A 14,022-nucleotide genomic window follows, 5' to 3' on the forward strand; every position below is an offset into this window, starting at 1 on the left:
AGATCCTGACTCCGTATAAAAGGAAGGATTTGCCTCTTCCAGGTCAAAAAATTAGAATGAGTAAGTTTTTCTGTAACGAGCTGACTCAAAAAATTGGCAGAGGGACCAGATGACAAAGAGTAATCCATATCAGTGAAACAATGAATAAGCAAACAAGATGAATGAAAAGAAATAAACAGATTTGAGATCACTTAATCAATCAATAAAACTTTAATAAGGCATATACCTGTACTACCAAAAGTGTTGCACAAAGAACACTAAATCAACAATAAAGGAAAGGAAAAACTTGTGGAATCAAAAAGCTGGTTTGAAATAAAAAAGGGGACTGCAGTCGGTTTGTCTGCAATTCAAGGATGCAGTCGTTGATGTTTAGGAAAAGATGGAACCAACACACATCTGAAGAACCCGTCGTTGATGTTGAGGAAAAGATGGAATCAACACAGACGATGGAATGAAGAAGATAAACAGATACCAATGAACGAGAATAACAAAAAATGAGTAACAGAAAAGAAAGGAACGATGAGAACGCTGAAAGGAAAAGAGAAAAGGTACCAACTTTCAGAAGATGAGATTTTTAACGCCGAAAGGAAAAGAGAAAAGGTACCAACTTTCAGAAGATGAGATTTCAGATCTTCTTTTCACGCTGGAACTGTCCACGCTGGGACATGTTCACGCTGGGACCTGTTCACGCTGAAAAAGGGGGCTTCTGTTCACGCTGAAAAAGGGGTTTCAGAAGATGAGATTTCAAATCTGTTGTTCACGCTGATCAGGGGCTTGATCTGCCAAGTTTCAGAACTTCTTCACACACAGGATTAATCAAGCTCTGATACCATATCAGATTTCTATAAGATTTTCTTTCGTATGTATGTGGTTCAGCTTCCACAGGAAACAAGGAGAGAGAGAGAGAGAGAGAGAGAGAGAGAGAGAGAGAGAGAGAGAGAGAGAGAGAGAGAGAGAGAGAGAGAGAGAGATGCACAATGGCTAGGGCGGCACTCAATGGCTCGACCTCCAAAACCCTAAACATTATAAAGTAAAACATATACAATGATATTACAAGAATGCCATTAATGAGGTTATATTGAGCATGTGTTTCATTTAACATGCGTATGGATATGGATCCAGATCCATACGCAAACTGTATTTTAACAATACAACCCTTTTTGCATGCTTGTGTGTGTGTGTGTGTGTGGAGATGTGTATACAAAGACAGAAGAAGGAAATACCATGTATTGTGAGTTTGTGGAAAAAGTAATCTAAGAATGGCATAAGATATTACAAAAATACATGTGAAACTAATCATGAAAGATAAAGTGTGAGCCTGCAAGATTTAAGAGAAGAAAATTGGGAAGTTGATGACATATTTTTAGTTTCGAGGCAACAGACAATTTTATTGTACATATATATGTTTTATATCAGTTAAAGTTCGCTATAATCAATTGTACCTATAATTATGCATATATATATGTTTTATATCAGTTAAAGTTTGCTATAATGAATTGTACCTATAATCGACCTAGCAAAAGAAAATTTTTATTGTTTTTTTTTCTGTTAAATCTAACTTTGTAGATGTGGTCTACATGTTTTTAGTAGGAACTTACTTTTGACAGCTTTATTTCTTCACACACACACACACACACACTACCGAATCTATATCATTATATATTATTGCAAGTTCCATGTTTCTCTTTTTTTTGTTGCCCCAACTAGGCTGACTAGTCTGGCTTAGGGCTTTCACATGTTTGCCATGTAGGCTCTGACTAGTACTTTTGACTGCATAGAAAAGGATCTCATATGACTTCGGGTTCCACACTTGCTTGCATCATCTTTTGGGAACATCACACTTGGGCACCACTACACTTATAGTGTTAATGAGTATCTACAATCTAAAGCCATTTGATTCTTTTTAAAGTATCTTTAGTTTAGAGTAGCTTAGAGCTGTCACATGATATTTTCTGAAATTTAAGATTGACAACCAAAATCAGGACCCAGATATTAGTCCTGTTGGACTAGACTAACTTGGTTTGATTGCATCCATGTGACCACAGATGTGGGACATTTCAGACTGTGTAAGGTATCATAAGATGTGTAGTTCTGGCTTTCTTCAAAATGATCTATGGTGATATCTTCTCTGTTAATTTGTTAAATTTTAAACTAACAAGTAGCTACATTGACTGCCTCACAAGACCTTAGTTGTGACGAGCTTTATGTTTGAAAATACAGTTTCACTATTTTTTACATGGCAAAGGAAGGAAACGAGTGTAGCTTCTCTCCACAGGATCCAGAGGTTTACAAACCCGTCAATTTACCTTTCCAGAAAGGCCTCAGTCAGAAATTCTGTCAGCCTTCAGGGACTGGCGTCGATCTTGGATTCTTTGAATTGGATGATCTCGCAAAGCCATCACCTGGTGAAGTCTATCCTCTTGTTATATCAGCTGAAGCATGCTCACTGACCCCTGATACTAAGTCACGTGCTCAGATCACTCTAGCAGTCCTTGAGAAGAAGGAAGGTGGCGAGTTCCAGGTGAAGGTCATCAAGCAGATACTATGGATAGATGATGTTCGTTATGAATTGCAGGAGATTTATGGTATAGGCTCATCAAGTGAAACAGAGTTTGATGATGATCCAGGAAAAGAGTGTGTGATTTGCATGTCTGAGCGAAGGAACACGGCAGTAATGCCTTGTCGACACATGGTAAGAACTGGTCTTTTGAAACCGTAGATGATCTGATATTGGATTTGGTGGCCTATGCTGATTTGAGAGGAATCTGAATAGAGTTTGGTTACCGCTCGTGGCTCTCTCTCTCACACACACACATATCTCTCTCTCTCTCTATATATATATATACATGATAGATTTGAACCGTTAGATGTGTTTAACATGCTCGATTTAGTGGGAATCGACACTTGGATCATGTTTTTTCGACGAAAAAATGTATTTTTATGAGCCATAAAAAATTGATGCCTTCATAGCCATTGACTTTTGATCACCGGAAAACCTGTGTACAGGTCAGATTCTGGTGATACAAAAGCCAGTTCCTGCTAAACGAAACCTATAGATCACATCTATGGTGTTAGATGTGAGAAAAAAATACTGAAAACTATGATTTTTGAAGGGGCCTAACAGGGTAGAACGAGCACATTACACATACTCTCTCTCTCTCTCTCTCTATATATATATATATAATGAAGGTAAGGAACTAATGAGCTAGAAATCAAGGTGCAAGTTGTATCCACTCAATCTAACCACATGGATGTGTTCAACATGGCTTGTTTGCTCAGGATCAAGCCTTCGATCATGCTTTTCTGATGTAAAAATATGATCTTTTGAGTTATGAAATTTTGACACATTGTGGGCCATTGATTTTTGGACCCCTTTAAAAAACTAATTACTTGTCATAATCACATGATTCAAAACAAGTTTCTTACTAAACAAACCATGTAGATCACATCCGTAAAAAAATAAATTTTTTTTGAAGAAAATAGTGATTTCTACTCATTAATTCCTTACTTTCATTAGTAGCCAATATTTACCCTATATATATATATATATATATATATATGGAGAGAGAGAGGGGGGATGATACACCCATTTTTTTTGATATTTACATGGAGAAACCAAACCTAGGATCAGATATCTAGCCGTGCTGGCTTTGCTTGCCGTACTTACGGTTGCTGTCCTGGCAGCATAAAACTCTTTGTCCTCCACTTCAAAAAGTTTATGTTAGATATGTTTTTTGACAAATCTAACCATATGGATATGATCTCCATGGTTGAAAACATATGAATCAACTCTTGAATCAAACTTTTTTGATGTGTATGTAGGATTTTATAAGGATTAAAAAATCAACGGTTTTAAAATTTCTGAAATTTCCTATACATTAAAAAACTTTGATCTAATATTCTATTTATATGTTTTCAATCATGAAAATCACATTCATATGGTCAGATTTGCCAAAAACTATGTCTAACATACATATTTCGATGGCGAGGACAAGGGGTGGACCATCCCCCTTATATATATATTATAGTCACTTGTATTGTTAAAGGTAATTTCTTGGTGAGGGTATTTCTCGGAGAAATTTTCAAAAGTTGATAAATCTCGGTCATATCTTGGGAGTTTAAAAAATTGAAAAAAATATAAATAACAACAAAAAAGCTAAGAAAATAATAAATTTTGAATTATTTTTTTTTTCAAAAATATAAATAAACATGTTTTAAAGGTTTTAAAATATAAAAGAAAAAAAATAGGAAATGCAAACTTAAAATAAAAATAATGATTTTCTAAAAAAATATCACTATAATATCGTGATATTTTGTTTTTGTTGTGATATATTCCCAATACTATCGGTTACCCTGAAATAGCCGATAATATCGCAATATTTTCAAAATATTGCCAATATCGGTGACAATGATATATATATATATATATATATATATATATATATATATATATATATATATATATCATAGTCACTGTTATATCCGATATTTTGAAAATATCACGATATTATCTTTAGAAATTGAACAAGCGATATTAACAATAAAATATACCACTATTTTCAAAATATCGGTAACTTAAATATATCACGATATTATCGGTCCTGCAACCCAGCCAGAACCGTAACAAGGAAAGAAGGAAGGAAGGAAGGAAAGAAAGAAGGAAAAAAAGAGGAGAGAAGGAAGAAAAGAAGGAAAGAAAGAGGAAAGGAAGGAAGAAAAGAAGGAAATAAAGAAATGAAGAAAAAGAAAGGGAAGGAATAAAAGAAAGAGGAAGGGAAGGAAATAAAGAAAAAAGAAAGAAAAGGGAAGGAAGAAAAAAAAGAGGAAGGAGAGAGGAAAGGAAGAAAAAGAAAAGAAGGAAGAAAAGGAAGAGGAAGGGAAGGAAGAAAAAAAAGAAAGAAAGAAAAGGGAAGGAAGACAAAAAAGAAAGAAAGAAAAGGGAAGGAAGAAAAAAAAAGAGGAAGGGAAGGAAGAAAAAAAAAGAGGAAGGAAGAGGAAAGGGGACTTTACATTTATTTTTGTCTTATTTGTTTATTTTATTTTTTAAATTCTGATTTTTTCTTGAGATTTATTAGAAAACGAGATATAGCCAATACCGATATTTGTGACTATGATATATATATATATAGTCTACTAATGAAGGTACACAGCTAATGAGTAGAAATCACTTTTTTTCTTAAAAAAATTCTAAATTTTTGCATATCAAATGCTGCGGATGTGATCTACATGGTTTTTTTAGTAAGAAATTTGTTTTGAAGCATGTGATTATGACTAATAATTAGGTTTTTAAAGGTTTCCAAAAATCAACGGCCCATAATGTGCCAAAATTTCATAACTCAAAATGTCACATTTTTACATCAGAAAAGAACGATCCAAGGCTTGATCCTTAGCAAACAAACCATGCTGAATACATTTATGTGGTTAGGTTTGAGTCTATACAACTTGTACCTATGATTTCTAGATCTGTGCTTACCGCCAACATATCGGGCTTCTGAAAGCTTTTTTTTTTATGTTTTTTCTCAAATATGATTGTATAGGTGTGTTCTACATACTTGATTTTATATGAATGGACTCTTTGATTGTCCGGTTCCGACGTATGGGTAGGTTTTTATAAGTTTTGAAAATCGATGGTTTACAATTTTCATAAATATTCAAGCTAAAAAATTCATATTTTTTCATCGAAAAAACATAGTTCATGTCTTTTCTTGCAAATCGTCCATTTGCGGTGTCACATTTGCAAAAAACACCCGAAAATCCTTGGTTGCTCGCAGTAGGCTCTTAACTACACACACACACACACACACACGAAAGGGGGTATCATCGAACCCCCCTTTCGTCGGACGCACGCATGTGTTTTGAAAAAAACACTTTAGCAGCGGTCTTTAACCCCCGCTAAAGAGTGACAAAAACACAAAAAAAATGTGCCGCTGATCACACATGCGATCAACGACGCATATTGCATCCGATTTGCATGAGGCGAGAGATGGGTGTTTGACTATACAAACATCTCATATATATATATATATATATCGGTTAATGTTTGGTGCCTTTGAAGGCACCAAATTATATAGAACTATTTGAAAAAGGTGCATAGGATCTGACCCGATCCATGTACCCAATCCATGTAACATGTAACGTAACCATGTAACAATTTTTTCATTTATCGGGTCTGGATACACCAGACCCGGACCTAAACTGTAATGTAACTTAAATACACAAGTTAGGTCACGATTTCATTTACTGAAATCGTGACAGCCGTAACTACTCTCTCTCTCTCCCTCTCTCTCTCTCTCTTCTCTTTCTCAACGCAGGTGCAGCGCAGAGAAAAACTTTCATGGTATCAAAGCGATAGATCCATCTTGGGGTCGAAGGGGATTCCAAAGGTGCGACAGATCAAAGGTTTGAGGTTTCGTTCATCTCCCATCTTCTTTTCTTCTTCAGATTTTTTTTCTCTACCTCCATCCCCAATTTCCATCTCTCATTTTCTCTTTTTTTGTTTTTCTTCAGTCTTTTCTTCTTCTGTTTAGTGGATTCACGCCTCATGTGAATCCCTAAGCCCTTCACGTAAGGGAATCACGTGAAACCTGGTTCACGATATCCCCTATTATGGTTCACGATATCCCTTCTTCTACTGGGCTGGATATCCAAGTCTGATCGTGCTTTCGGGGCAGACCTGCGACATCAAATCTGGGATTCTAAACCCCTTTGATGTCCAGCCTGCTGTGTGACCACTTCTTTTGAGTCGACTCTCAGAACCCCTCTCTCGTATTATATTCCTTTTGACTATTACGAGTGGGATCCCTCTCTCGTATTATATTCCTTTTGACTGTTACGAGTGGGATCCACTTTGAAAATACAGTCTGGATTTTTTTTTTCTCTTCTTTTCTTCCGTTCCTCATTGCTTCCACATTAAAATTACAGTCTGAATTTCTTTTCATTGCTTAAATATCCGACCTTACAAAAGTAAAAAAAAAAAACTCAGTCTTGGAATACAGTCTGCATTTCTTTTGACAGCCTCTGGTCGCCAATTTTCGAGTTTCTCAGTCGTCAAAAAAAAAAAGTCAACAAACCTCTCTGGCTGCAGACTGAGCACTCTGTGGGTACTCTGGTAATACAAAAGGGGTTCCTTTTCTTGTTAAAACTCTTCTTCATGGATCTTCATTCCTCTTCATCCAATCTCTCTTCAAGTTTTCTCACTCAACTCGTTTCTGAAAAGTTAACTACCTCAAACTTCTTGATTTGGAAGAGACAAATCATTCCTTTTATAAGGAGTCAAGGTCTCTTAGGTCACCTTAATGGAACCACTCTCGCTCCACTCGAATTTGTTACGAGAGAAGAAAAAGATGACAAAGGAGTAAGTTCAATTGTGTATGTCAAGAATGTAGAGTACCTCAACTGGGAAAGGAAAGATCAGTCGGTGGTTGCATATATCACTTCCACCTTGTTCCAAGAGGTCCTTGTTGCAATTCCCGACAATTGTACTGCTCTGCAACTTTGTGAAAAATTGGTTCAAACATATTCACAAGTTTCGCAGGCACGAATGGTTTTTCTCAAGAGGGAATTTCAAATGCTGAGAAAAGATTCCATGACCATCATGGAATATCTAAACAAGATGAAGACTATCACAGACCAACTTGCAGTTATAGGATGCGCGGTGAGTGACAGTGATATGGTGCAATAGACTCTGAGTGGATTGGGATCCGACTACAATATGATCGTCACTTCACTATTGTGTCTCCCTGCCCTTCCTATATTTGATGAGTTGCGAGCAAAATTGATTCAGTATGAGATGACTCTGAAAGGGTTCTCTGAGGAATCTCACATTCACACAAATTCCCAAGAAGTTTTTGCCACAGGAGTGACTTATGGTAGAGGACGAGGAGGACAAGGGCGCAGTGGACACGGAGGGCGTGGTCTGCTTCCCACTACAAATACGTCAGCTCATGCGCAGGGATCAAGAACCATTCCTACTTGCTTCTTTTGTAACAAAAAGGGGCATATCAAAGCGAATTGTTGGCATAATCCAGAGAATAAAGGAAAGGGTCCACAGACAGAAAACAAAAGGAAGTTATCAAATAGTGGAGAGATTAAAGATCTGCTAATATCTGCCTTGTCAGAGTTGAAATTGAAGCAGAGTGATGAAGGTACTTGGTTTGTCGACTCAGGGGCAGCGACTCATGTGACAGGTGATGCAGGTAAAATTTCTAATCCCATTCCTTATTTTGGAAAAAGTAAGATTGTCACTGGAGATGGATCCCACCATCCTGTTTTTCATGTTAGAAAAACTGTCATTCCCATGTCATATTCCACTCTTACTCTTTCAGACGTTCTTCATGCTCCTGACATTAAGAAAAATATTGTCTCTGTTTCCAAACTTATTGATGATAATAATGCTTCAGTTGAATTCACTCCCTTCTCTGTGCAGGTCAAGGACCTACGCACGAGGGAAACATTCGCTGAAGGAAAGAGACGAGGCAATATGTATGTCTTTGAAGAAGCTCCTTGTCATGTTGTTCGCCCTGTCCACCTGAATTCAAAGCTCTCATTAGAGTCGTGTTCATCCTCTTCTGCTAATGTTTTTAGTATTTCTGAATGTAATAAGCCATTCTTATGGCATAGTCGGTTAGCACATTGTGGGAGTCATTTTATTGAGAAACTTGTATCTAATAATCTCATTCCGAAAGAAAGTCTCAATAGGGATGAGAAAAGTCACAAATGTTCAAGTTGTCTTTCCTGCAAGAGTCATGTATTGCCTTTTCATTCCATTAATAAGAGAGCTTCAAAACCTTTTGAGATAATCTGTTCTGATGTATGGGGACCCGCTCCAATTGCCTTTAGATCTGGAAGCAAATACTATCTAATATTTGTTGATAACTATTCTCGATACACTTGGATATATTTCATAAAAAATAAGTCGGAAGTCTTCTCTTTGTTTCAAAATTTTCTTTCCCTTGTCAAAAATCAATTTTCTGAGTCCATTCAATTTTTCCAATGTGATGGAGGTGGGGAATTCTCATCCCGTGATTTTATTTCTTTTCTTCAAAATAACGGAATAGGAAGAAGGGTGTCCTGTCCTCACACTCCTCAACAAAATGAAATTGCTGAACGAAAACACAGACATATCGTTGAAAGTGCCATGAGTATGCTTCATGACAGCAATCTTCCCATCAACCTATGGACAAAAGCTTTTCATTCTGCCGTGCATGTGATAAATAGACTGCCTATGGTTGTTCTGGAAAATAAGTCTCCTTATCATTGTCTTTTTGGAACTCATCCTAGTTATTATGATCTGCGTGTTTTTGGATGTGTCTGCTATGTACATATCGATCAGTCCCTGAGAAACAAGTTTCAAGACAAGGCCCAAAAGTGCAGATTTGTGGGATATGCAGAGGATTATAAAGGATATAGGTGTTATGATCCCACCAACAAACGCATTAGAACCTCAAGAAACGTTGTCTTTGATGAACAAAATTTTGATCACGGAGCTGACATAACGAATATGCCAACTGAAATTTATTATCCTTGGCTGAACTCAGAACTTTTGCTGGCTCCAATGAAGCATGTTCCTCAAACTGTGTGCAACAAGAAAGAGAGGTGTTTGAGAACACTGGGACGTCGGGGTCACAGAATGCAGAGGAAGTACCGGGCAGATACAAAGGTATTGTCTATTCTAGATAGAGACCGACAACATCAAGCCATTCAGATCATGTCTCAGTCGCCAATCCTGTGCTTCTCATACTCTTGCAGCCAGAAAATCAAACCGCATACGACATCCTATTGACAGGTGGGTTAGTTATAACAACTTTTCCTTGAATCTTCAACTGTTTTTAACTGCCATCAATAAGGACGAAGAGCCCATCATGTATTATCAGGCAGCCGCTTCTATGAAATGGGTAGAAGCCATGAACGATGAAATGCAAGCCTTGCATGAATGTGAAACATGGGAAGTTGTTCCCAGACCACCTGATAAAAATGTTGTCGGATGCAAATGGGTCTACAAAATCAAGTACAAGCCAGATGAAACCATTGAACGATATAAGGCAAGACTTGTAGCAAAAGGATTCACTCAAGAAGCAGGGCAAGACTATGATGAGACTTTTAGTCCGGTTGCAAGAATGGGAACGATTTGAATCATCATCTCCATGGTTGTTGAACATGAATGGAATTTGAGTCAGCTTGATGTAAAAAATGTATTCTTACATAGGAATTTGAAGGAAGAAGTATACATGGAACAACCCCCTGGATATCAAGAACAAAATTGTAAAACCCATGTATGAAGCTAAAAAGAGCCATCTACGGCCTGAAGCAAGCATCTCGCTCTTGGTTTGATAGCTTCTCGCTAGAGATTCAGAAACATGGATTTTCACGTTCCATGTTGGACCACTCATTGTTTATTTTTAAAAGCCCGCTTGTGACCACTCTATTATTAATTTATGTCGATGATATTATCATCACAGGAAACTCTGCGGACCACATCCAAGAAATAAAAGACTTATTAGGTCAAAGGTTCAAAATGAAAGATCTTGGAATTCTACGCTATTTTCTTGGTGTAGAAGTTGATAACCAGGCTCATGGCTTGACACTCACTCAACACAAGTACACCGTAGACGTTCTCAGAAGGCAGGTATGAAAGACTGCAAACCTCTGGGAACTCCGAGTGTACTTTATCAAAAACTTAGCGCTCATGATGAAGATCTGTGTGATGACCCTACCAGGTATCGCAGCATAATAGGAATGTTACAATACCTCACATTCACTAGACCTGATATTGTTTATTCAGTCAATCAAGTGTCTCAATTTATGCATGCGCTACGTACTGGACATATGGAAGCAGTCAAGAGGATCCTTCGATATCTGAAAGGGACTATTGGAGATGGATTGATATGATTACCACAGTCATATGGCCAAGACGAGCACGAAATTACTGTATATTGTGATGCAGACTGGGCAGGGGATCCTGACGAACGAAGATCTACATCAGGATATTGTGCCTTCATTGGAAGAAATTTGGTCTCTTGAAAAGGCTATCGCTAGATCAAGCACTGAGGCTGAATATAGATCCATGGCTGCTGCCACTGCCGAAGTCACATGGATCTGGCATCTTCTAACTGAAGCAGGAGAAAAGATCTCCCACACTACCTTGCTCTGTGACAATCAAAGTGCCATCAACATGTCTTTCAATCCAGTACATCACAGTCGTGCCAAGCACATTGAGATCGACCAACACTTTGTGAGACAGAAGGTTGAAGAAAAAGAGATTGAGCCTGAGTTTGTCAGCACTGAAAGACAGGTTGCAGACATATTTACCAAAGGGTGAACAAGGACCGCTTTTGGATGCTTAAAAGCAAGTTGTTCATGGTTCAAAACCATAATCAACTTGAGGGGGGGGGGTGAAAAAGGTGCATAGGATCTGACCCGATCCATGTACCCAATCCATGTAACATGTAACGTAACCATGTAACAATTTTTTCATTTATCGGGTCTGGATACACCAGACCCGGACCCAAACTGTAATGTAACTTAAATACACAAGTTAGGTCACGATTTCATTTACTGAAATCGTGATAGCCGTAACTGCTCTCTCTCTCCCTCTCTCTCTCTTCTCTTTCTCAACGCAGGTGAAGCACAAAGAAAAACTTTCACTATTGAGCTAAAAATCATAGGTTCAAGCTTTCTCAACTCAATCTGACTACATAAATGTGTTCAGTAAGGTTTGTTTGCTAAGGATCAAGCCTTGGATCGTGTTATTTCGATCCAAAGTTATGACTTTTGTCATGAAATTTTAGTGCATTGTAGACTGTTCATTTTTGAAGCCTTTAAAAAGCTTGCTTATGTGTCACAATCACATGATTCAAAACTCATTTCTCACTAAACATTGTAAATCACATCCATAATATTTAATTTACAAAAAAAGACTAAAGCGTATGATCTTCAGCTCAATAGTTCCATGTAATTTTGTGCATTCAAAGGCACCAAATATATATATATATATATATATATATATATATATATATATATATATATATATATATATATATATGCTCCTCCTGCCCAGCTTCTCTGCCCTCTCAAAAAGGTCATTTTTGGGTTTTTTTCTCACATCTAACACCATAGATGTGATCTATAGGTTTTGTTTAGTAGAAACTGGCTTTTGGACCACCAGAATCTGACCTATATACAGGTTTTTCCAGTGATCCAAAATCAATGGCTATGAAGGTACCAGTTTTTCCCAGCTCATAAAATAATACTTTTTTGTCGAATGGTTCAGATCTATCATAAAATACTTCAAAACTATGGGGCAGAACGAAAAATGGGGCTATATATATATATATATATATATAATGGAAACCTACAAATGGGCATGGTGCTAAATGAAACATGTTATCGGATTTTCAGTGTTTTTGGAAATTCTGACCGTACATATGTGATCTATATGCTTGATTTTATAGGAATCACTTCTTGGAGCATTTGATTCCAATGCATGAATAAATTTTTATAATGTTTCAAAAATCAATGACCTACAATTTTCAGAAATTTTCTAGGCTCCAAATACCATTTTTTTTCATCCAAAATCCATGATCCAATATGGGGTTGAAATTTTGAAAAAACACCGAAAATCGAATATCGTGTTTCAGTTAGCATGGTGCCTATTTTGTAGGTTTCCATTTCCCGATTATATATATATATATATATATATATATATATATATATATATATATATCACTGTCACTGATATCGGTGACATGTTGAAAATATCATAAGAAATACTGATATTAAAGGTAGTATCTCACTATAGTTTCACCAGAAGACAATTATCGCAATATTTTTGGGAAAAACTCTTTTTTTATTTATTTTAAGTTTGCATTTCCTATTTTTTTGTTTCTTTTATATTTTAAAACCTTTATAACATGTTTCTTTATATTTTTGAAAGAAAAAAAATGCAAAACTCATTATTTTCTTAGCTTTTTTGTTATTTTATTTTTTTCAAAATTTTAAACTACCGAGATTTATCAACTTTTGAAAATCTTTCTGAGAAATACCCTCACCGAGAAATTACCTTTAATGATACAGGTGACTATGATATATAAATCATATATATATATATATATGATTTTACTACTATGCTGACTTTTGCTTCTATGGTCTGACTACTAGATTGTTTTTTGCAGTGCTTGTGCAGCGAGTGTGCAGAGATACTGAGGCACCAATCAAATCGGTGTCCAATATGTCGTAATCCTGTTGAGCAACTTATGGAGATCAAAGTGTAAGCTTGAGCAGTGACTGAATGTTGTGTATATTGCATGTGCTTGAATTGCTAATTATGTCTGATACTATTCTTTTGTAATGCTTATATATTTCCATGAGTGTAATTACTTTATCAGATTCATATTTTTTTTCTCTTGAAAATTTATTTGAGCCATAGCACTGATACTACAGAATAAATAAAAATGGTAACGGTGTTTATGATTAATCCAGTTTCTTTGTTTTCCATTCACAAAACATGAAAAATCTCGAGAATTTATTCTCAAATTCCACCATATTGTGATTTTAACACATTCTCAGAATCCAAGTCCTTTTCTACTATTGGTTTTCTTTATTTTTATGATTTCATTGTTCCTTTTTTTCTTTTTCATTTACTGGGATATGATTGTTAGATTTTTTTTCTTTTGTTTTTAATCTCATGCGGCTTTCCTTGCCGAGAAATTCCTGAAAATGAGATTTGTCGTTGTCCATTTTGATGACATGACAGTGTAAACAGAACTGCATCCTTAATATTTTGACAAAGGAATGCTTCATGGTAAAGTCTGCATGACTCCATGGATTCACCCTCCCCTCTCTATTTATGTAGACAGGATTTGAATCCCACGGTTTTGCCTGAACGCCCAACCCAGCAGCCAGCAGAGAGAGAGAGAGAGAGAGAGAGAGAGAGAGAGAGAGAGAGAGAGAGAGAGAGAGGATCATGTGTGATGTCGAGTGATGACTTCTGTTTAGGTTAGGTAACCTCTGAGTTTTCGGCGATCT

The 14,022-nt window shown here is 36.5% G+C and overlaps 1 protein-coding gene across 2 annotated transcripts in view; it reads left to right on the top strand.

Annotated features, from left to right (window-relative positions):
• Window positions 1-13,467, top strand: part of LOC149837157 (putative E3 ubiquitin-protein ligase LUL2) — a 35,320-nt gene extending 21,853 nt beyond the window's left edge. Inside the window, exons 2-4 of one of the 2 annotated variants that reach the window (XM_090005859.1) lie at window positions 2,221-2,692; window positions 12,182-12,216; window positions 13,170-13,467. In XM_090005859.1, coding sequence (XP_089861985.1) covers window positions 2,221-2,692; window positions 12,182-12,214 — 505 coding nt within the window. In that variant the 3' untranslated portion in view covers window positions 12,215-12,216; window positions 13,170-13,467. The remainder of the gene's footprint in view (window positions 1-2,220; window positions 2,693-12,181; window positions 12,217-13,169) is intronic. The other variant, XM_090005858.1, reaches the window with a different exon arrangement.
• The last annotated feature ends 555 nt before the right edge of the window (window positions 13,468-14,022 follow it).

This window comes from Nuphar pumila, chromosome 5, assembly GCF_984573655.1.
Source record: "Nuphar pumila chromosome 5, dmNupPumi1.hap1.1, whole genome shotgun sequence".
NCBI classification, from domain to species: Eukaryota; Viridiplantae; Streptophyta; class Magnoliopsida; order Nymphaeales; family Nymphaeaceae; genus Nuphar; species Nuphar pumila.